Consider the following 23836-nt stretch of genomic DNA (forward strand, 5'->3'; position numbering starts at 1 on the left):
ACCCGACCGCTCTTTTGCCTAGCCCTTCCCTGCTACGACGACAAGCCTCGCGCCAGGGTCCGTCGCTCAATCCCGAGCAGCACCACGTCAGAGAACATTTCATGTGAAAACAGAGGCGGCTCAGATGTATTCACTTTAACACAGTGACCCCACAAGACACACCCATTCTGCTTATGAGAGAATGACGTTACAAAGAGTTTCATCTAACGCTCTGTCTTCAGCCTTGGCGCAATTTCTTCATTTTGACAACGACCACCTTGGGTCTTTTCACACCTCCCAGTATTGTCACCCTCGCATCTACACAGCAGGCAGTGTAACACACACACACACACACACACACACACACACACACACACACACACAGAGGAAGATCTGGATTCTAACCAGGTGCCGTGAGACACCATGTCACCTTGATCAGTCAGTAGAAATTCATTTCCGTTGTGTTTATTGATTTCATTTGCCCTTACTGTTCTGTTTTATTAATGTTTTACAATAAATGGTGTCAATACTGGGGATCTGAATGCATGAAACTTTCGTCATTGAACCGAATGGTAATTAAATTGAAGAGTAATTATGTCTGAAGAGAATTATGAGAATTCACCTCCTGAAGAGTTTCTCAGGAACATGTGACCTTGTAATGTTAGGAAGACTACAGTATAAATACACATGAAGTTCTCATAGCAAAGAGAAGGAAGACACAGAAAGCAGAGAGAAATCTCATGTCCTCGCTGTGCATTTCAAAGTTCATCTCATCTCACTTGAGCTCATCCATCATTTCTCCCTGTGGCTGATTCCTAATCTCGTCCTGACTCGTTTCATCTTGACAACATTTCCTCAATCAGGTGTTTCTCCACCGAGTAGTGAGTTACAAACTCTGCTCTTGTTCACTCTTGTGTTGCTGTCAGACACACACACCCAGTACAACTTACACACACCTCTGCTGCTCGCTGTGTGTTCTCAGCCCCAACACACACTGGCCAGACCTGCACTGTACATTTACACCGACTCCGTACGAGCACAAGTGTCACCTTCCCACAGTAAGAGCTCAATGAGTGTATATGAAACACAGGAGGGGGACGGTTCAGGACACAAGGACCACAGTTGGGGTCGGTGTGACCAGTGTTTGAGTTCCTACCAAAAACACAGAACTTCTGAGTGTCAAGTTCTGCAGACTCCTCACTGACTGGGTTGGAGGACACACAGCTGTGGGTGTCACTGTCCTGTACCTCTATATCCAGAGGGAGAGACGGGGTGATGTTGAGATGAGGACTGCTGGTCTGGTTCAGGATCTCCTTCCCTCTGGTCCAGGACAGATTCAAGATTCAAGAGTTTATTGTCATGTGTACAGTAAACAGTTTGTTACACCATACAATGAAATTCTTACTCTGTGAATCCTCTCAGCAGCCTATGACATAAATTCTAAGGACGTAAGGAAAGAAAAACACAAGGCGTAAATCACAAATTTCCAGAAATTACTATTAGTGCAAAAATCCAAGAAACAAGGTTATATACGTATATAAAGCGTGCAGTGCGCAACGGAAACATGGAAGTCGTACGTGTGCAAAGTTCTACAGAGGTAGATTGGGTCTATAGAGGTACAGCACTCAAGTTATGAAGTGTTACACTTATATCGTCCATCAGACTGTACGCATTTTTAAAGACACAAGTTTATTATTTTGAAACTGGACCTGAGGTTTGGACACCAGCTCTGGATGGAGGGAAAGGAGGAAGACAGATTAGTGGTGCTGAGCAACACTCAGAGAACCGTGTGTCCTTTTCACTGGGTTGTTTGTGCGCAAGATCTGAGACACAGAGAAAAACATGACATGGAACAAATCCTACTGTTACAGTAAACACAAACATAGAGGCACCTGCAGACTGTAATAGGTTAAAATTAAGAGGACATGTCCCACTTGAGATGCGTGCGTCCTCACTGGGGCTGCGGACACGATGAGAGAACGCGTGACCGTGACGGCAGAACAACGGGGATCACCGTCAGTCCAAGACGGAGTTTCCTGAGTCCACATGGAGGAAAGAGCAGTGGGACGCGGAGGACATGAGACACACAAAACACAACAGATATGACCTCTGTAACCTGGTAATGGAAGACATGAAATCAAAGTGAACAAACACACCGCTGATGATGTGCAGCAGGTAGAGTCTCGAGTCACCGGTGTTCAGAGACCCGGTGTGTGTGTCCAACTCCAGCGTGTCTCTCGGTCTCTCATCAGCTCATTTACTCTCCACACCAAAGCTGAACGGAGCAACAAATATTGTTTCGCTGGTGCCCAAAGGACCGCAGAACGTTCAATGATCTCCGTGGTCCATTCGGGTCAGTGTGTAGAGTGTGTGTCTCTCCCTGTCTTTACCTCTGTCTCCGCTTGAGCTCCAACGGACCCCAGCAGCCCTGCAAACACGCTCAACGCGCCACTCAGGCTGCCGTGTGAACAAACAAATGACAACAATAATGCAATTCTGGGAGCTGCATCAGCTACTTCTTACTGCATTTCCAACCTGCAGTTTGTAAAATAAATTTTCTGACATGATCAATAAATATAAACTAATAAATGAATGTACTTAGTCACTGTTTGTTGGTGCAACAAACCAAACACATGTGGTGCTTTTAGCTAAAAAGGTAAAACAAATTTTTTGATATGAATCTGAATTTACAACAAACTATTCACATGACCCCACTGAAGAACACTAGTTTAAACATACTATATATTCCTCATGGAAACTATGCACATAAACCAACATTTGTCTCGGTCAGTGTGGGTTTACACCATTTTAATTTGATTGGGAAGAAATATATTAACCCAGCAGAAATACACATAAATGGTGTTTGAAGAAAATAAGCTGCAAACTGTTCTGAGAAATGCTTTTGGAAAAGATGTCCTGTTGATCAGGAAAATTATTTTCAGAATATTTACATCTACATGTACAGTATATGTATTCATTTATCAGATGCCTTTCTCCAAAGTGACACACATCACATACAAAATATAATGTGTTCATTACATAGAAGAAAGAGACACTTAGATGCAGACTCATGATTCTGAAGTGCAGTTAGTTTGTCTCTTTCCAGCATACGAACCAATGTTCATCGCATGAGTAGCTGTATAAAAGTTTATCCGAAAATCAACGATTCATTATCACCTTCCTAGTAATAATTATAATAATAAAAAAATATAAAGATACATCTTTATACATACAGTTGGGATTAGAGCACCCAGACTTAACGTTTAACATCATCACCTGAACTGAGCATGTTGCCCTGACATTTTGGGAATAAGTTAAAAAGTGTCCATTGTAATAGAAACAATATTGGCTGTTTCTTGTTTTTCTGATATTTCCCCGTATTTGCATTAATTTAACAAATGTACAAAGGCAACAATGATTACGCACACTGATACATTTACAAATAAAGGTTCGCAAGTATAAATATTCCAGAATTGACAGGAATATTGGGACGTTGAAGACAAAGATAAATGAGCAATAACATATGAAGGTGATAATAATCCAGATGGTCTATGATGGATAATGATGTACAGATGCGATAATTTCTGTAGCCGGTGGTGTCCTCTGTGAACTTCTTTCTCAGCTACAGGTCCTGGAAAACTGCCACATTTTGTTTCTGTCTATCTCCTCACATTATCTTGTAGCTCATCTATAAAAGCTGGGGTGAAAAGCATCAGAGACAGCAGGACATGCAGGACCTACAGGAGGTTCCTCGCAAACAGCAGCTGTGCTTCACTTTCAGGTCTACAGCAGTTTCTGGAAATGTGCTCTGGAAAGAGTTGAAACTGCAGTACAGATTTTACAGGGAGGTAAGAAGAAAAATTTTTTTTTTCTTTTTTTTTTTTTTTACGAATTTGTCAACTAAAGTGGGAAATAAACTGAGACAGAGCTTCTGTTAGTCTCAGATCTGTGGCTGATTCAGAATCGAATTTCAAAGGAATTTGAAGGATGCAATTTGCATTCCTTTCTTCAATGTAATGAAATATATTTGCATTTTTAATACATTTAAAAATTAAATTAGTGTATTTTAATTTTATGTATATATGTACATATACATATAACTGAATTTAAAATGAAATTTTAACAAAAATTAATGAATTCCTGTGGAATTCAATCTTATATGTACATACGTATATAAATAACATTAAAATACACAAATTTAACTTTCAATGTATTAAAAACGCAAGTACATTTCATTACATTTAGAAGTAAGGAATGCAAATTGCATCCTTCAAATTCCTATGAAATTTTATACATAGCATATATAATTATAAATATACGCACACATACATTGACTGAAGCCTGACTTTGTCCCGAGAGGGTCGCGGTGAATCGGAGCCTAGTCCGGGAGGGGACACACCCAGGATGGGACGTCAGTCCGTCACAAGGCACAAGGCAGACCCGCCAGAGAGCAGGACCTGGCCAAACCTGCTGCACCACGGCGCTCCCTCGTAGAATATGTTATATTATATTTTATTATATTGAATTTCAAAAGAATTTTTAACGCAGTGGGTTCGGCCAGTGCCCATTATGTGGCGGGTCTGGGGTTCGAGTCTTGCTTGGGGTGTCTTGTGATGGACTGGCATCCCGTCCTGGGTGTGTCCCCTCCCCCTCCAGCCTTACGCCCTGTGCTGCTGGGTTAGGCTCCAGCTCGCCGCTACACCGCTTGGGACAAGTGGTTGTAGATATACATTGGTTGGTTGGTTGAATTTTAAAATTAATCAATTAATTGTACTCATTATTACAACACATATCTTCTGTGTCACAATGTAATGAATAAAATGTTTAAATTTAAAGTCCTTTATCTCTTTTGGGAAAAATGCAAACATTGGGAAACTCAAATCAAAAATCAGTTCTTTCTGAATGATCCAAATGTATTTTAACCAGATCCGTTTCATCCTGTGCCTGTTAAAGCTCTCTGTGTCACTGGTGAGAAGAGCGCTCAATAAAAATAAATTGAATTTAACTGAACTGAATTGAATCCGTTCAGTGTTTATTAACAATTTTTATTTTTCTCATGTTGAAACCGCTCATCCTGTTTTGTAAGCCTTCATTTGACACTTTCTGTTGTACATTATTTGAACTGAATTGAATTGAATTGAAGACTTAATTTTCATTGTACTGCTCTGCAATACAACAGAATTACAGTGATACTCCCTGAGTTCTTTAGACAACAATATAAAATACAACACTAAAGTATAAAAAATAAAAACTAAACAGTTTAAACTGATAATGCAGTAAATAAACATAAATAGATAATGCAGTATAATACAATATAAAACAATAAAAATTAAGCAGTGTTCAGCTGTTTCACAGCTCTGGGTAAGAGGCTGTTTTTCATTCTTGTGGTGTGTGCAGTCATCCACCATGATATGAATGTTATGAAAGTTAGAAAAATGTGTAATTACAAAAAACATTATTTAATATCATGTACCAAAAAAAATTTCACGGTTATAAAAACACAACTGTTGTGTGCACCATGATTACGCCAAGGGGAAAAATCATGAAAAAAGTGTGAAGACAGCTGAAATGCACATACACATATTCACACACATTCCAGACAGTTTAGAGTCACCAGTGCACCTGAACCATGTCTTTTGGGAATAAACTCCTGTGAACATGGGCACAACTCTCAGCATGATCTCTAAGTGTTTTCATTATGTTTCACTTATTATCGCACGGATTCATATTGATTATATTGTCAATGTGAAAATGTAGATCTGATAAGATCACAGTACAGCACAGATAAGAAATAACGAATTTCATTTCCTTAACAGCACTGAACAAAGTTAAAAAAAAATGAATGAGATTATACATTTAAGTACCACCTGTACTTCATTTCTTTCCCCTGGCTAATTATGAGTAAAATCCCACAGACAGAAATATGTATCTTTTTCTTTCAGAAAAACTCTTGGAGACAGAAGTGCATCAAATTAGCAACTGTGAATTAGTGAATCCATCAGAAATGGGGAACCAACCATCAGAGGCCAATATGGGTGACCGTCTAAGATGTGTAACATGTTCAATGGTCTTACCCCCATGCACATCATTTGATCATTTCTCTAAAACTAATATTCACGGTATAGAAGTGTACATGTTCAATGGAGGAGAGTATTACAGAACTGTTGGAATCAATGATTACAAGTGTAAACACTGCTTTTATGAGCCCTTTAGACAAGAACAGATTAGACAGGAGCAAGAAAGAAGAAGAGAAGAAGAGCAGAGGAGGGAGGAAGAGAGACAGAGGGCAGAGGAGAGAGGAGGAAAGAAGGAGGGAAGAAGAGAGAAGAAGAGAAGAAGAGAGGAGGAGGGAGGAAGAGAGATGGAGGGCAGAGGAGCAGAGGAAAGAGGAGGAAAGGAGAGCTGATGAGAGAAGAAGAAGAATGGAAGACCTCAGTCTGAGGCTCCAGTCCTCTCTCCAACATGCCAAGGATCTTAAAAGCCAAAAAGCAGCCTCCTGGACAAAAACATTCAGGAAGCCATTAGCAAACTGAATGAGATAAAAGAAAAAGGAGAAGATGCCATTGCTGAGAAAGCCCCAGTTTTTTCACTTGTGTCCAGTACAGACGAGCTTCATGAAGAGTGCTACAGTCTGTATGAACGAGGCCTGAACTACATCTTTTCTGTGAAGGAAAAGCCTCGATTCAAATGGGAGGCATTGTTGGTATTCTTCCTTGGTATTTGTCAGATAGTTGCAGGTGCGTTAGTCACTGCATTCACATTCGGAGCAATGGCTCAGGTCGGCATGGGACTCATCATAGAGGGAATATCTGACTGCATCACGGGAATCGAATCGATGATTACAGGTGAATTCAGCTGGAAGTCTTGGGCCATTGAAAAAGCAATCTCTATTGGTGTCTCCTTGATAGGGTTTGGAGATGGAAAGCTGATTGCCAAGGGTTTCAAAGGGACTTTAAAGCTTTTCAAAGGGGTTGTTAAAGAGCTCAAAGCGATGCCAAAGTTTCTGTCTGCACAAAGAAAAGCAGGCTTCACCAGTGCTATGAAAACAAATATGAAAAATGTAGCAAAGCACACATCTAAAACAATAGCAGAAAAAATCATCTTGTATGGTATTGGGAAGGCTGAGGAGCAGACCATGAAGGCGATAATAGACAGGATTAAAGCAGAGGTGAAAAGGGGAGCCACTGAGGAAGGAAAGGTTAACATGGAAAGAGACCCTTTAGGCACATTGGTAAACACTTCCATTGTCTTGAAGCTCATAGATAAAGAAGAGCTGAGAATCCTTTCACAGTCTGGAGGTGCTAAAAGAATATTTAAGAAGATTTTCAAAAACTTGGTTTCCGAAGCATTGGAACCACTTACTGCGGACCTTGAATGGGAGAACAAACTGTCCTCTACAATCTTGAGTGTAATTAGTTCCGTCAAAGCGCAAAACAAAGGCACCATCAAGATTGTTCTCACGACCATCCAAGGGGCACATCTGGCAGCACTATGCGCGGATGCTGTGGTGGCAGTACGCAAGCTGTCAAGTAAATTCTTCACAAATTACTGTGATGTATTAAGGAAGTTTATCAATGAGCAAGGTTCGGCCGAAGGTGTCAAAGTGGAAGATCTCTCAGAGTCTGACATGAAGGTTGTGAACTCCTTGAAGCAAGAGCTGATTGATGACATTGGTGAATCACTGACAGATGCTCTGGTGAACACGTTCCACCAGAAGTTCTCCAGTCATATAGCTTCTCTTGCTCCGGATGAATTTAATGGTTTAATTGGGGAAAAAACCAAGCACATGTTAAAGAGTGACCGAACAGCCGAAAAGCTCAAAGTTGGCCAGAATAACAATTACACTGTATACTGTCCAACAGATATAAGTTCCGGGGGGGTGGATCCCATGCTCATAAAGTCCTTTGCTAAAAAGGTCAACAGCGCGGAAACTCCCGGAACACTTCTCGATATTAGGGTCCTGTCAGACACTACAGCCACAAAGGTTGTCATTTTCACAGAGGATAGTGGTGGTGAACTTCAAAAAATGCACGTATTCAGTCCTCACAACCAAACTGCCACTCAGACTGTGGAACTGATCTACAAACCCAGGAGCTCTCAATTCCCAAGTGACCGTTATGATGTTATAATCCATGGAAAGGTGATGAAAGTGGAGAGCGAAGGAGCAGACAGCATGTTTCACGCTTTGGCATATGGCATGAAACCAGACACCTCCAAGGAAAACATCTCATCCGAAGCGGCACGTCTGCGTTCTGTGGAGGCAGAGGCTCTTCTCCAACACCCACATCAATGGTCATCGTTCATCAAACGCAAACACTGGACTGAGGCTATTCGAGGTGAAGACTGGTCCGTGCAAGGATCTCGATATCCAGAAGTTCAATATTTGAAAGACAGCAGTAAGATCCTCAAGCAAGAGGTGAGAAAGACAAGAAAACACAAGGAAAACAAGAAGTACACAGAGAAAGAAGAAAAAGGGCAGTTTGTCAAGATGCACCATCAGCCGTCAGTTAATGCCATAGAGCTGGCCTTCAAAATGAACCGCAACAGTAAGCTGGCAAGGAGCATGATGGAAATTTCTAAAAGTCCTCGCAGAACAACGTCAGAAACTGACAAAAACAAAGAGACCAAACTTCCTGGTGTTTATGTGCCGAAGGAGACGCACAGTCAGTTCCTCAGTACCAAATCACAGCGGTTCCAGAAGCTTATCGCCGAGGCCATCAGACAAGATGATGTTGTGGCCACCTTCAAGCTGACCATTCTGGGCTTCATGCCCAAATATATGATCAAAAGGCCTTGCGGCTGCAAAAGCCACCGTGAAAACCCAACAAGCGAAACGAGGCAGGAAGCCCTCAGAAACGCTCTTGAGGAATGTGCTGCTGACAACTTAAAGGCGTGGTTCAAACTCCTGGGAGAGAAACAAGGCATGACAGCAGAGGAGTGTGAGACCATCCAAGACTGGATCCGCAGCAAGGGGTACGCCAAGGACAGCGACCCCTACTGGCAAGAAGTGGCTGCGCTACTGGAGTAGAGAGGTAATTCATTCCCCTCTGTTTAGCAGAGACACCATGTATTTGAGCGCCTTAGAAGAGTACAGATCACAGTTAGTATCTCTTTTGTCTAAGTGCAAAAATTATATGTGGATGGTCCCTGCTCTATGACACTAATATGGAGTAATATGGAGAGGTGCATCTTGTTGCAAAACCATGTACAGCGTGGTAATTTTGCAATATATAATAAAGTAAAATGTCATTAATGTGGACTGATGTAACATAATTTATTGACTGAAAACAATGCAGACGCAGTGATGTGGAAAAGAAAGTACACACCTTGGCATTGCAAGTCGCTTTGGAGAAAAGCGACAGCGAGATGAGTACATGAGTGAAAAGGACATGAGGTTAATAAAAGACAATTAGACGGGAACCCATTCACAGAGCTCCCTGCTTCAGCCCTGTTCGCAGAACAGAGGAACACTGAGACCCTGCGTTGTGTGAGCTCTTGGGAAAATAAAATGTTCTTGCATTTTTTTATTTCATTGTAGTCTGATCTGCTTTTACAACATATGGTCACAAATAAAAAGGACATAGAGCGGAGACGATGTGTGACACAGCGTTTGATTATTTAGGACAATAAATTACAAAGAAAACAAGAAACATATCTTCTCAAAAATAAATACCACAGATTTACTGGCAGCAGGCATATGAGTAATGTACTTATCTTGGACTCATCCAGTAAAAAAGCCCTGCTGCTTAAATAGGTTCCACTTTGAGGGACAAGAGCACCGAGTAAGACAATGTCCTGTTGTTGTTCATGCACTAACACTGCTGACCTCTGGCACTCAGAGCTCTCGGACGCCGCCATCAGGCTGCTGGGAGAGATGCATCCTCATGACTTATGGCCGCAGCAGCGCAGTAACAGCAAGGATGGACCTTCACTGGAGCCCTGGACGCCCTGGACACCCAGGATGCTGCGAGATACACAGATTCATGTGGAGTCTTACTGGACTCTGCTCATAGCGTTCAGGGTCTGGGGCTCACCTTGGGAGCCACGGTGAATGTATGAGGCTACATTGCTCTTGCTTTGCTTTAAAATGCACATATTAATCAAAATATAATCACAGAATATTAGGGGAACTTTCCCAGATATGTAGAGGAATGCAGGTGAAGGGGAACAGGTGGAGGCCCTGAGCTCAAACAGCTCTGTTGTAGTATCTTCTGCAGCTCTCGCAGTGATCGTATTTTACTACATTACTGCTGTAACACGCTATTCTACTTTTGAAGAATGGCATTCAATTCAGATCCACCTTCTTAAAGCATCCTGTGATCATCAGCCCTCATAAGTCATAAAAAAGATGCCCCATCACTGCTTTTTCCAAAAATGAACATTTTTGCAGCCCACAAACACAAACTGACTCAAATGTGCTTCTTCACTGACTGTCAGAAAATATCTCAGACAGCAGAAAGCAGCTGATCTCACATCCAAAGAGTCGGGACCCCCCTTCACACTGCTCTGTTTGAGGCCTTGTTGGGGAAGAGGTCCAAACACAGACTGAAATTTTCCCATTAAATCTTTCTCACTTTTTGGAGCCGAAATTAGTAGCTCTGTTCAGGCAATTAAGAAAAACTAATTTTCTTGCTGAAATTTAGCTTTTTTTTTTTTTTATTATTTTACCAATATGGGGGTGCGGTGGCGCAGTGGGTTGGACCGCAGTCCTGCTGTCCGGTGGGTCTGGGGTTCGAGTCCTGCTGGGGGTGCCTTGTGACGGACTGGTGTCCTGTCCTGGGTGTGTCCCCTCCCCCTCTGGCCTTAAGCCCTGTGTTGCCGGGTAGACTCCGGTTCCCCGTGACCCCGTAAGGGACAAGCGGTTCTGAAAATGTGTGTGTGTGTGTGTGTATTTTACCAATAATATCTAAACACACACACACATTTGCTGAACCGCTTGTCCCATATGGGGTTGCGGGGAACCGGAGCCTACCCGGCAACACAGGGCGTAAGGCCGGAGGGGGAGGGGACACACCCAGGACGGGACGCCAGTCCGCCGCAAGGCACCCCAAGCAGGACTCGAACCCCAGACCCACTGGAGAGCAAGACCCGGTCCAACCCACTGCGCCACCTGCGCCCCCAATATCTAAACATCTCTTTGAAATAGAAAACTCACATTTTTCTCACGGTGCAGCAAGTAGTGTGACAGTAACCACTGTCACCTCCCACCTGAAGCCCTGGGTTCCAAACCTTTGCTCTCATTACAGTGCTACTGGTCATGGTACTAACCCTCAGTTGAGAGAGTAACCATAACTGACCTCAGTAAGCAGGTAAATCGCTGTGATCAGACTATGCTAATTTTCCACAATGATTTAGCAACTAATACATCAGGGTAATTTTTACTCCATCAGATCAGGTAAAGGGCACTTCTACTCCACCTGCTTATTTTAATGTCTACTAAAAATCTCTATATGTGTGATTTTCTCGCTTTGGAATTGAAATAAAAGCACGGTGTGTGAAATTTGTCTTGTGTCTAACATATAGTGAGAACAAGAGGGGCTGCTAGAGTCCTCAGCATCAGAAAAAAATTGAGAAAATCAGCTCAACATCTCAAAAGTGAGGAGGGAACCGCGAGCAGACGGGAGGCAGTGTCTGGTCCTTCAGCAGGTTCTCATGGGACAAAGGATCTCTGTTCTGTGGGCTCACTGCCATTGTCAGCTATCAGTCATGGTCACCATTGCTGTGAACCATGAGCAGCTGCATCATCATCATCAGTCTTTCACACATCGCATGTAACCAGCATCTGATTTCATAGCAGAAAAGGTTAACATCTCTCTGTGAAATGAGAACAATCAGCATTTAGTGTTGAGGACCACAGTTTACTGCTGACCAGTCAGGGATCACGTGCAGTTTCATCCCACCTTAACTAAGTCTGCCTTTAAGTTTTTTCTCTACTGAGACACTTGAACTATATATAAGAAAGAGATCTTAAAGACCTCTTTGTGCATCTGTATGTCATGCCGGAAGAAGGGAAGCCAGGGAGTTGGACCCAATCGCTTGTTCTTTTATTAAGAACAAAACCAAAGGGGCAGGTGGAAAGAGGTCAGAAACAGGCGTGGGTCAGGTCATGAACGATCAAGGTTTCGTGGGATGAAATGAGGGACATGGTTGAGAAGGAAGAGCGAGGGTCGGAAGCCAAAAAAACCAAGAACAGGAGCGAATCGGGCACGCGAAGGACAGGTGAGCTGCGGTTGCTCTAAACGAGGTTCCGCAAGCAGGTGTGGAGTCCCAGCGAGTCCCCTTCGTGAGGGGCAGGTACAGGTGTCGTGTGTATGTGAGACACTGTATCCCTCCACTGGTTGATGAAATGCGCTTTTGGTTACTCTGAGCTCAATGTCAGTTTGGAGAAAGCATCGCTAACGGAATAAATGTACAGATGAAAATGTAAATAAATGACATTTAAATATTTATGCAGCTGGAAACTTTGCTCATACAAATCAGACTCATTACCTGTGCGAAGGCAGCCAGACTAAAGATGTGTTTTGGCGCTCCGAAGCTCTTCGGTCACACAAGTTCTACTTCTTCGTACGAACAAGTAAAGCTGAGGAGCGGAGCGCCATTCGCTGCGGTGCTTCCCCCGATGCTGGCGTGTTGGGTGGAGGTTGGGGAATACCTCTTTCTTCGCACGCTGTCACGAGGGGAGCCTCTCACCGGCGCAGCGGTCCCCACAGCTGCTCCAGCGCAGTCAGCAGTTCCGAAGTCCTGTGCTGAATATCTGTCCTTTCCGAAGAAGGTTCTCTCCAGCGGTGTGTTCTTCCAAACCCTGCTCTATCCTGCCTCTGACACCAGTGTAGCGCCCCCCGCCATGGAGCTACCAGAAACAGGTTCAGGGTAAACGGAACATGCTCTTTATTAATCATGTACATGTCATTTTTTCCAGCACTCTTAACAAAGACATTTCAGACAGTACAAAAGGGTCAGAGAACACTGCCGATCCCCCTCCGGGTCACTCCCAGCCCCCCTACTACGCCCCACAGTTGAGGGGCTACCCCCATAACTCCCCAGAATTCCCCTCTCAACCATGAACATAAATACAACGACAACCAATCAGAAACCACACAACTATGCACACACACACACACACACACACACACACACCAATGCCAACTCTTTACACATTGACTCCCCTCAGCGCTGTTACAGTATACATGGGCAGATACACATACCATGTTCTCTACACTGCAACTTTAAGATGAAAGAGAGCATCTTTCAGTAAAAGCAAGTGCAACAGGGATAGTTCCTCATGCTGGATAGCAGAAAACATCACTGATGCGGACTGACGTGTGACATACTGACCGACATTAATCAACTCAGATTTCCAGTCCAACGGATGAGAGATAAAAACCTGGTAGCTGGCAAAATGGTCTTCTGTTAAAGCGACTCTCTAGGAGTGGAAACACTGGACCAGTGACGTGAGAAACAGATCTGTGAACAAGAGCCACGAAATAATCACAGAAAAGAGCTGAACCACAAACCCACAAACTTCTGTCTTCAACTCCGTCATAGGGTTGGGAATCTGACGATGAGGTTAATGGGAAACAGGTGTGTTGGCTTAGTAACATGGATGTTGAGTGGTACCTCTGGTGGACCTTGGGGATTTCAGGCCTTGGGGTTGTGGTACACAGAGGTTTTGTTTGCATCTTCAGAGAGTTTTACAAACCCAATTACAACATATATTTTTTTAATTCAAAACAGGTAATGTGAAACATTTGTAAAAACTTTCTGGCAAATAAATATAATTACATGTGTATTATGTGTATTATTTTTATTGTGTAAATAACAAAGCAAACAAAGTAGACAGATGCTGGAAAAGACTGCACATGTTTGGTTCTGTAACATAATGAATCTGTCACTTCCTCATGTACAGTTTTGTTGTGTTCTCAGCTGCAAATGAGACACATGGTCAATATTCAAGTTGAAACGCTTTTTAACACGTTCTCCCACACCATCCTCCATTACACCACAACTTCCCTTTTCTGTGCTCCAATGTATCTCTTCTCTTGTGGTCCCTGAAGAGCAGCCAGAACATCACACTGTGTGGCATGTGTAAGTGCAAAGCAGAAAACAACAAACTGAACAGGAGGTTGTGGAGATTATATCTTCATCTTCTTCCTCCGCTTATCCGGGACCGGGTCACGGGGGCAGTAGTCCAAGCAGAGCCTCCCAAACTTCCCTCTCCCCGCACACCTCCTCCAGCTCCTTTGGGGGAACCCCAAGGCGTTTCCAGGCACACTTAGGATGGGACGCCAGTCCGTCACAAGGCACCCCAAGCGTGATTCGAACCCCAGACCCACCGGAGAGCAGGAAGCGGTCAAACCCACTGCACCACCGTGCTCCCCTTCAACCTCCCTTCACAATAAATGAAATCAGACAATATTTTCTTTTCTCATGACTGGCGAGTTTCTGTGATCCCCAGTAATGAGTGTGACAAACAGAGGAAATTACAGCTTTTTTGTTTACCTTGGTCAGTAACGGGCAAAACTTATGAAATCTGCCCAGTTTCTTTCCATCCTGTTCATTCATTCATTCCTGTTCTACTCCAGTCAGCTTCCCCTTTTCTTCTCCCAGATTCCAGTGTCTTTATTTCATCTCCATCGTCTGTAGAAGGAGACAAACAAACACGGTGTGTCTGAGTGCAGGACTGTGTCCGACCACAGAACAACCTCTTACTTCGTCTTTACCAACAGGCATGCACAGAGATGAGCAGAGATGAGCAGGTAAAACACAGAACTTGTGTACCATCTCCAGGCTTCTGTTTGATGAAGTAAAACAGAAAGACTCCTGGGAAGACGAGGAGAGCGGTTGAGGGGATCACAGGGATGTATCTCAAATTCACCTTCGTGGTCTCTGTGGACGACAGGTGAACAAGCAGTTCAGGTAAACGGTGTGTGTGTGTGTGTGTGTGTGTGTGTGTGTGTGTGTGTGTGTGTGTGTGTGTGTGTGTGAACAAAGCTGGTTCACGTGTCTAAAGTGTGTCACTGCTCAATTATTAGTCCCTGTACCAGGGTAAAACCCAAGCACTGGTGATGTGTTTACTATGTTCTGTGATGTGATTCCTGACATAGAAACATGTGTCAGCAGCTCCTTCAATGTTCAGTGTTCCTCTTCAGTCTGTTGCACATGTTCATGTCCTTTAGATGTTGGACAAACACTGTTGGACACTCAATGGACTCTAAGGTGTTACTCTGAATGTCAGCAGTGGTGTGAAATAAACTCAGCTGGTTGGAGCGCAGTGTTCCTCACTGTCCACTCGAAGGCGCTCTGAGCTCACTGGGTTCTTCGCTTCACAGTAGTAAGTCTCTGGGTGTCTTTCTATGTCCAGACGGAGAGACAGGGTGGTTTTGAGATGAGGACTGCTGGTCTTGTTCAGGATCTCCTTCTCTCTGGTCCAGGACAGGGTCACATCTCTGTCGTTCTCCACCGAACACAGTACTGAGCAGTTCTGTGTGTCCACTGTGGGTTTGGACACTCGCTCTGTGGACACACAGAAATGATCTCACGTACGAGACAGTGACAGCACACACAGTAAATACTGCAGTGAGAAACTGAACCTACTGTACACTGTCAGCTGGAATGTGATTTGGATCCTCTGTCCATCACTGTTGTCCACTTTATATTCTCCATCATCCTGTAGTTTCAGCTCAGTGATGGTGAAGAGTCCAGTCTGTTTGTCCCACTGCAGTCTGTCTTTGAATGTGTCCGTCAGTAGTATGTAATCAATCCCTTCAATGATCACAGCTACAGCACCAAGCTCTCCATGAAGCAGGAAGCCTCTGGTCAACACTGGAGCAGGAAATGTGAAAGATTCTCCCATGATTCCATGCACCTGCTGTCTTCCAGACTGGGCTGTTGATGGACCGAACTCTGTAAGACAGAGGGTAGAAGGACTTGCTCTTTGTCCAGAAACAAATACACCGAGTTGAGTTCTCTACTATGTTCACGCAGTAACTTTAATATAGAGAATTCATGCAATGACAGCATGAGAAGCAGCAAAGAATGAAGAGAAAGAGGAAGCAGGACAGAGGTGACGTTAACTTGTATTTTATGGACAATAACCATCATTTATGATATGAATCACAGAATGGAGGGTGACTGGCCAGTGAAGGCCTCATGAATACAGTGTTATTGCTCACAATAAGAGGTGTGTTTGAGACCACTCAACACTCTGATCCTTCTCCCTCTTGCCCATGTGGTGAAAGTGAAGACCCAAAAACAGTCAAAAAGTGCAGAGGTTGGTGCTGGTGACACTGTCACAGAAAGGAAGTGGCACCACAGTGCTGGACAGTCGCTCCCTCATGGACACATGTTGCTGCAGTGGACATCTTCACAGCAGCACCCTACAGTGCACATCCATCATAACTGAATAATGGTATAACTCATTTGATATATCTCTGTGATAAATCTTATCATCTACTGTATATGTACAGTAAATCGTTTCCAAAGTGGCCTTTCGCACTTTTCTATCCCTGACTGACTCAGCGCTGCCCTGGTCCACACACTACCAAAATCCCAACATCCCATCAAGAGAGCCCAAATAGGACATGTTTTTAACAGTGATTTTAACATGAAACACACATGACACACAGGACAAGGCATGAAGATGGGCTCAGCTGTCACACACCAGGTCAGTGTGTGTAGTGTCGTAAAATGCGTGTCATCAGTTGTACACTTTGTTCTATGGCCTTTGTTACATTGTGGCAATATTACCTTTTTATGTAACCTTTTTAAACCACTCCCCTCTGCAAGGTGACACTGGACAATTCACTCACACACCAGAAGGACGAAAAACAACTTCTTCCCCAGAGCTGTGAAACAGCTAAATAAACGCTGCTTAATTTTTATTCTATTATATTGTATTATACTGTGCTATCAACGGTGGGGGGGTGCTATGGCACAGCTGGTTTGGTGGGGTCCCGATCTCTGGTGGGTGTGGGGTTCGAGTCCTGCTTGGGGTGCCTTGTGATGGACTGGCGTCCTCTCCTGGGTGTGTCCCCTCCTCTCCAGCCTTACATCCTTTTTTGCCGGGTTAGGCTCCGGTTCGCCGCGACCCGCTCGGGAAAAGCAGTTTGAGACAGTGTGTGTATTATCTATTTACTGTGTTAGCTGTTTAAACTGTTTAGTTTCTATTTTTATACTTAAGTGTTGTGTTTTATATAGTTGTCTAAAGAACTCCTGGATACCACTATAATTCCATTGTATTGCACAGCAGTACAATGACAATAAAGTCTTCAATTCAATTCAATTCAATTCAATTCACACATTTCAGAACCGCTTGTCCCATATGGGGTCACGGGGAGCCGGAGCCTACCCGGCAACACAGGGCGTAAGGCCAGAGGGGGAGGGGACACACCCAGGACGGGACGCCAGTCCGTCCCCAAGCGGGACTCAAACCCCAGACCCACTGGACAGCAGGACTGTGGTGCAACCCACTGCACCACCGCACCCCTCTCAATTAAATTCAATTCAATTCAACTCAATTCAACTCAATTCAATTCAACTCAATTCAATTCAATTCAATTCAATTCAGTTCACTGGAGTTGTCAAGTAAATCAATGATCCCCAGCCATATAGATGGGTAAATAGTTGTACCTTGTTCTGGAGAGAAACATCAGCTGAATAAATAAATGTGATCTAAGCAGGAGAACAGTGGGGGAGAAATCAAACTTCCTGTTAAATGAATATCTTCTGAAATAGATTTTGTGAATCAACCTCAGCTTTTCTTCCTGGAAGCTGAGGGAGGTGGAGGCAGTGAAGACCGTAGCACTTATACATGACCATTCACAGTGATTAAAAGACATGTCAAGGTCTTGTTCCCAAGTGTCCCCCAATGCACTATTAGAGCCAGTAAAACTGGGTACGATGTAAAAATTACACCCCTAGAGCTGTGTGACACTAATGAGCTGTTTCTCAAGAGCTTCAGCTAATTCTGTCTGTAGTCTGTTGTCCTTTTCTAGGGCTGCAATAAAGTGACGTGTCTGTAGGAGACACAGCAACAGTCCATTCGGGATCCCCGAATGTCTCTTCATATCTCTCCACATAGGAGAATCGGATCTTCTCACACTTCTCAATGAAGGACATTTAGTGAGATAATAAGTGAGCAGAAATGGCTGCGATGCTGAAGAGTTCACGTACCTGTGAGTCCAAACACAAGCAGCACAAAACACGTCCTCAGATGGGTTGTCTCCATTGTGTCCAACTCTGCGTGTCAAAAAGAGTGACAACGAATGAGAGAAACAGGAATTGGAAAGCGTGCACAATGACGAACTTCACGCGTTACACCATTGTGCGGTTGTGAAATATTTTACTGTCCTACATACAATAGTTACAAAGTCAGTACACAACATCCTCAAAGTGAAATTAAGAATTAAGGACAAAATTAACGATATGATATGATAAAGATTTCTAGTGGCTGCTGTAATGTACAAGTTAATGTTTGAATTTACTGTCTGATATTCTGCAGATTTGTTAATAAATGGTACAAATACTGTGTTGTACATTATTTCCTGTCTTGCAATCACTTTCCTTCACCGACTGCCCGCATGAGGGTCACGGCAGTGCAGAACCTGTTGCAGAAACATGGGCCACAAAGCGAAATGATGTAAACCTCAAGCAGGATGTAAAGCCATTACAGAGTAACCATTTACACTCACAGGGGAATTTACCATCACTAATGTTACTGAAGCACATCATTAGAAGGAAACTCACTGAAGATGGGGAGAACATAAACCTGAGCTGGATTTGAACCTATACCCTACCAGGTCAGGTACTATAAGGAATGAGCATAAGCCAGTTACTCCACATTCCCCTTAGCGAAGTTTTGTTCAGTTACTGGTCTCATTAAATCTGAATTTTCTCTACAGCCCATGAAAGCTGAGAAAGATATCAACAGCGCTGGGCGTTTTGTACAACAAACCAACTAATTCCTGCGTAGTGAAGAGCTAATCCTCTAGTGACATGTGAATCTACATTCAAAAACAAGTAAAAAAGCACGCTGATCATTTTTCTTTTTTTATTAGAAACCTCCGGCAGGACCATCATGCATCTCCTTCATCACCTCTGCTTAGAAAACGTGTGGTTGCAGGACCTGAGGACAGAGCTCTGTGTCCTCAACTCAAGGGAAACACCTCAGGAGAACTCCACCTTTAGTTTAGAACCTTTTCTACAACATTCCAGAATGTTTCAATAGCTGGAGGATGAGATAAGGTGTCCTCACAAGGGGACGTCCCTTTGCCTCCTCTGTCCACCTCCTCAGTGCTGTGTTGTGCGATGGACACTTTCTCATCAATGTTCTCTGTGGGCTCATATAGTGCTTCCCCTGGTTCAGGAACCCACACAGTAGCAGCCAATTCTGATAATGGTTTGTAAGCAATTTCCACTTCCTCCAGAAAATGTCTTCATGTGTCTGTTCCAGCAGCACCTGCATACCAAAGGAATTGGAAATGTTCCCATGAGTCAGAAGCCCTGAAATGATGTGGCCACCGTGTGGGAATCCTATCCCTCTGATTAGAACTGCCAAGTAGAACAGAGGACACGGGGAAGGCTGGATCCAAATGCAGGAGAGGTTATCTGAAACTGGGTGATCAAGAGAGTTCTCGTTCTCGGGATGGGAGAAAAGTCGGTCGATCGGGGGTCAGAGTGAGAGCGAAGCTCCGTAGATGAAGTGAGAGGGCGAGGCAAATGGTCAGAAGTCAGAAAACAAGGAACAGGAACCAAGGATGAAGGAGAACAGGACATACTGTAAGCGCAAGGAGGATGGATGTCTATATGAGATTCTGCAACTGGAACGTGGTCACATGGTGCTTTTTATAGCTAAGTTTTTCTACTGAAGTCAGGTGCTAAACTGGATTCAGGTGCTGCTGGTTGAGGTGCCAGTGTGGTCATGACAAGAATGCTCATCTTCGCTCCTGTCAGCTGACCAGCTATCCTGTACAAGTCTCAGGTGCTTCAAGTGTGTCGTTCTCTCAAGACATTGATGCCCCGCCTCGGTCCTGCAGACATGTCATCTACAACATCCGCAGGATCTGCCCCATCGAGCAACAGACTCTACACAACTTCTGGCCCAGACCATGCTCATGTCCCTCCTGCACTACGGTACCTCTGGACTCTGCCGCTGAGCTCTCCAGCTGATACAGAATAGTGTTTCACAAGGTCTGCTTTGACCTGCCAAAGTGTTGCCACATATCTTCTCTTCTTGTCTCTGTCCATTAACCTTGCATCTGGTCATAGCCTGCAAGACTGTCAATGGATCTGCTGCTCGATGATACACGAATCCAGTGTCACCTGCACCGAGGTCGATTAGCAGCATTTGCAGGCATAAAGGACCTGTGAGTGAACGATGCAAAAGCGTTGGTGCAGAGGGTATGTGGTGTCTTTGTAGCCTGAGGGTGAGTTAAACACATATGAGCCATCATGATGTGTTCAGTGGCCTCAGTTCCCGAAAAACTACAGCTGAGCATCGTTGGAGTTTCAGTTCCACCTTCGCTCACATTTCCACTTCATTTACGAGTCAATCATGTACGAGTTTGTGACAGTTTCTCAGTTTACATGGTGTCCTGGTCGAATCTGCATTTGTTGTGGAGACCAGTTCCAGACTTGCAAGGACTTGGAGCTACATTTGAAGCTCACGTATTTTACATTAAATCATTCTTCCAAGCTGAAATATGGAAATGGTACAAACAGTGCAGTTTTTTGTAGTTCTGGGACAAAAACTAACTAATTAGTGTTATTTGCAGAGCACATTGTTTCCGAATTTGCATCTGAGGTGTGGGCAGCTGCCATAGTGAAACTCCAGAGACAATGGTGATCATTATGACTCTGTTTATTTGCAGAAAACATGTGGTTTGAATCTTCGGACTCAGTTCGTGTACAATTACTGACAGATGCGGGCAGAACAGCCTCTTTAAAGTTAACAAAAACAAAATAAACAGAACCAATGTCCCAGTGGAGTAGAGAACCCTCATGAAAAATTAAAAACACAGTAAAGTTCATTAAAAATGGGAAATGGAAAAAGATATGAAAATTCCAGTGTTTCAATATATGAACCATACATGAACATTTCTCACTCCTCCAAAGTTACCAGATAAGGAGTTTCCTTAAATCCTGCTTTCAAACACACAATGTTCCCCATGTGGGCAGGACAGACAAAGAAAACCCTGGTAAATGTTGCACTGGACACAGACTTTACACATAACGCTGAATTCATGTTGTGTTCGCAGGACATTTTCTGTTTTCTTTTTCCTTACTGTCTGGTTGAACCTCAGAAATCCTCTCATCTTAACTTAAAATAGAATCTCTAGCTTATTTTATTAGCTCACATTCTATGAGATGTACGCAGCTTTGGAGAAAAGCTTTTGCTAAATGAACACATGTAAGCGTAAATTTGTGCAGCTTTTCGATGAACGCATTTCTGTTCGGTCCAGAACCTTCCCTCCATCTCCGCTTGTGGATTCCAGTGTCTTTCCTCTGTCTGGATCTCCTGTAAGAGGAACAAACACACACAGTGTATCTGACACTGAATGCAGGACAGGTGTACAACCAAGGAAAACACTTGATTCACCTTTACCAACCGACATGAACAGAGATCAACATTGGAGCTTCTGTTTGATGAAGTAAAACAGAAAGATTCCTGGGAAGACGAGGAGAGCGGCTGAGGGGATCACAGGGATGTATCTCAACTTCACCTTCGTGGTCTCTGTGGACGACAGGTGAACAAGCAGTTCAGGTAAACGGTGTGTGTGTGTGTGTGTGTGTGTGTGTGTGTGTGTGTGAACAAAGCTGGTTCACGTGTCTAAAGTGTGTCACTGCTCAATTATTAGTCCCTGTACCAGGGTAAAACCCAAGCACTGGTGATGTGTTTACTATGTTCTGTGATGTGATTCCTGACATAGAAACATGTGTCAGCAGCTCCTTCAATGTTCAGTGTTCCTCTTCAGTCTGTTGCACATGTTCATGTCCTTTAGATGTTGGACAAACACTGTTGGACACTCAGTGGACTCTAAGGTGTTACTCTGAATGTCAGCAGTGGTGTGAAATAAACTCAGCTGGTTGGAGCGCAGTGTTCCTCACTGTCCACTCGAAGGCGCTCTGAGCTCACTGGGTTCTTCGCTTCACAGTAGTAAGTCTCTGGGTGTCTTTCTATGTCCAGACGGAGAGACAGGGTGGTGTTGAGATGAGGACTGCTGGTCTGGATCAGGATTTCCTTCTCTCTGGTCTGGTTCAGGATCTCCTTCCCTCTGGTCCAGGACAGGGTCACATCTCTGTCGTTCTCCACCGAACACAGTACTGAGCAGTTCTGTGTGTCCACTGTGGGTTTGGACACTCGCTCTGTGGACACATAGAAATGATCTCACGTACGAGACAGTGACAGCACACACAGTAAATACTGCAGTGAGAAACTGAACCTACTGTACACTGTCAGCTGGAAGGTGGTGAGGATCTTCTGTCCATCACTGTTGTCCACTTTATATTGTCCTTCATCCTGTAGTTTCAGCTCAGTGATGGTGAAGAATCCAGTCTGTTTGTCCCACTGCAGTCTGTCTCTGAACTTCCCCTTTACATTTGTATCAGCATTTCTTCTGAACACCACAGCTAAATTGCCAAGACCCTCGTAGAGCAGGAAGCCTCTGGTCAGCACTGGGGCAGGAAAAGTGAAAGATTCTCCCATGATTCCTTGCACCTGCTGTCTTCTAGACCACGCTGATGATGGACTGAGTCCTACAAGAGATACATGATATGATGTATTATTTTTTCAAAAAGATGTTCCAGCAGCAATGTGTGCGCTATTTATACAAAGGTGAGAGCAGTAAACACACAGTAGCTTCACAGTGTCAACCTGTTCAAAACCTGCAAAACTGGGCGCTGGTCTCGTCTGCAAGACAAAAATACAGCAGTGTGACACACACACTTACTGAGAGGCAGCGACAGCTTCGCACTCCACTTCTAACCTACCGAGACATCAACACAAAGCAGTATAACAGTGCAAATCTGTACATTATACACACCCTTTTCCAGCACCAGCTACACCACACACACCCATCACATCCACCTGCTGTTTGTCCCAATATATGTCTTTCCTGGCAGTCGGTGGCGTTCAGAGTCGTCTCGGTGGAGAAACCTTCGTGATCCCAGTAACTCAGAATGTTGAGTGTGACCAACCCAACAACCCAATATGTTGAGTATCAATACATGTAAAATAACTGACACCTCCCTCATGGCGCACAGTATTTACAGTGAAGGTCAGAACATAAAACGCACACACACACAGTCCTTTACACAGCAGTGTGTACAAAAAGCATCAAACTGGTGTCCAGCATCACACACTATGTCAGTGTCTGCACTGTTCACATCATTTATTAACTTATAACTAATTTATTAACATATTCAGTGTGTAAAACGACACTTCCTCCTTCACTTAAGCGTGTTGCTTCGACCTTAGATTCACATCAGATTATGTCTTCTTTTTGTCCTGTGTGAAGTCTGAGTTATGTTGTTCCCATGTCGGGTTTTTGCATTTGTCAGTTTGTAAATGACGTGATGCTGAAGAGCTCACCTACCTGCCACATCATATATGAGCAGCACTAAACACGTCCTCAGGTGCTTCGTCTCCATTTTAAAGGAAGTCTTGAAGAAGCGGATATTAAATAAAAGAATCAGGAATTACAACCTGCCCACAACGATGTCCTTCAGAGAAGACAAAGCACCTGGATGTGAATCGTTTTTCCGGCTTTTGGACTCATATCCGTAACCATCAACTATGTGCCCTGATACAAACAGTGTGTGTGATCAGCTCAGTGCTGAGAGGTTCTCAGTCACTCGCTCA

The 23836-nt window shown here is 43.8% G+C and overlaps 2 protein-coding genes across 5 annotated transcripts; both read right to left on the reverse strand.

Moving 5' to 3' along the window:
• Positions 1–14309: 14309 nt before the first annotated feature.
• LOC108929989 (SLAM family member 5-like) lies at positions 14310–18215 on the reverse strand. Of its 2 annotated transcripts, none has more exons than XM_029259037.1 (5): positions 18151–18215; positions 15574–15882; positions 15262–15492; positions 14758–14865; positions 14310–14616 (listed from the first exon to the last, which is right to left on the reverse strand). In XM_029259037.1, exons 1-5 carry the CDS (start codon positions 18203–18205, stop codon positions 14534–14536), a joined length of 786 nt encoding a protein of 261 aa, XP_029114870.1. In that variant the 5' UTR covers positions 18206–18215; the 3' UTR covers positions 14310–14533. The 2 variants fall into 2 exon arrangements, with proteins under 2 accessions (XP_029114870.1, XP_029114869.1); XM_029259036.1 differs by having other exon boundaries at positions 15238–15492.
• Positions 18216–20862: 2647 nt separating this feature from the next.
• LOC108929985 (SLAM family member 5-like) lies at positions 20863–23727 on the reverse strand. 3 transcript variants are annotated; one of them, XM_029259044.1, is made up of 5 exons: positions 23571–23727; positions 22423–22731; positions 22060–22341; positions 21585–21709; positions 20863–21493 (listed from the first exon to the last, which is right to left on the reverse strand). In XM_029259044.1, the coding sequence occupies exons 1-4, from the start codon at positions 23623–23625 to the stop codon at positions 21600–21602; spliced, it is 756 nt and encodes a 251-aa protein (XP_029114877.1). In that variant the 5' UTR covers positions 23626–23727; the 3' UTR covers positions 20863–21493; positions 21585–21599. The 3 variants fall into 3 exon arrangements, with proteins under 3 accessions (XP_029114877.1, XP_029114876.1, XP_029114875.1); XM_029259043.1 differs by having other exon boundaries at positions 21575–21709; XM_029259042.1 differs by having other exon boundaries at positions 20863–21709.
• Positions 23728–23836: the final 109 nt, after the last annotated feature.

The sequence above is a fragment of the Scleropages formosus genome, chromosome 16, assembly GCF_900964775.1.
Source record: "Scleropages formosus chromosome 16, fSclFor1.1, whole genome shotgun sequence".
NCBI classification, from domain to species: domain Eukaryota; kingdom Metazoa; phylum Chordata; class Actinopteri; order Osteoglossiformes; family Osteoglossidae; genus Scleropages; species Scleropages formosus.

Bases quoted from the DNA above. Each gene is read 5' to 3' on its own strand.
- LOC108929989 (XM_029259036.1), bottom strand. From the start codon at position 18,205: ATGGAGACAACCCATCTGAGGACGTGTTTTGTGCTGCTTGTGTTTGGA. The intron at 15,883-18,150 runs GTACGTGAACTC...TCTGTCTTACAG, and splicing joins GCTTGTGTTTGGACTCACAG to AGTTCGGTCCATCAACAGCC. The intron at 14,617-14,757 runs GTACACAAGTTC...CTCCTTCTACAG, and splicing joins CAAACAGAAGCCTGGAGATG to ACGATGGAGATGAAATAAAG.
- LOC108929985 (XM_029259044.1), bottom strand. From the start codon at position 23,625: ATGGAGACGAAGCACCTGAGGACGTGTTTAGTGCTGCTCATATATGAT. The intron at 22,342-22,422 runs GTAGGTTCAGTT...ATGTGTCCACAG, and splicing joins CTTCCAGCTGACAGTGTACA to AGCGAGTGTCCAAACCCACA. The intron at 21,710-22,059 runs GCTGAGTTTATT...TGTCGTCCACAG, and splicing joins GGAACACTGCGCTCCAACCA to AGACCACGAAGGTGAAGTTG.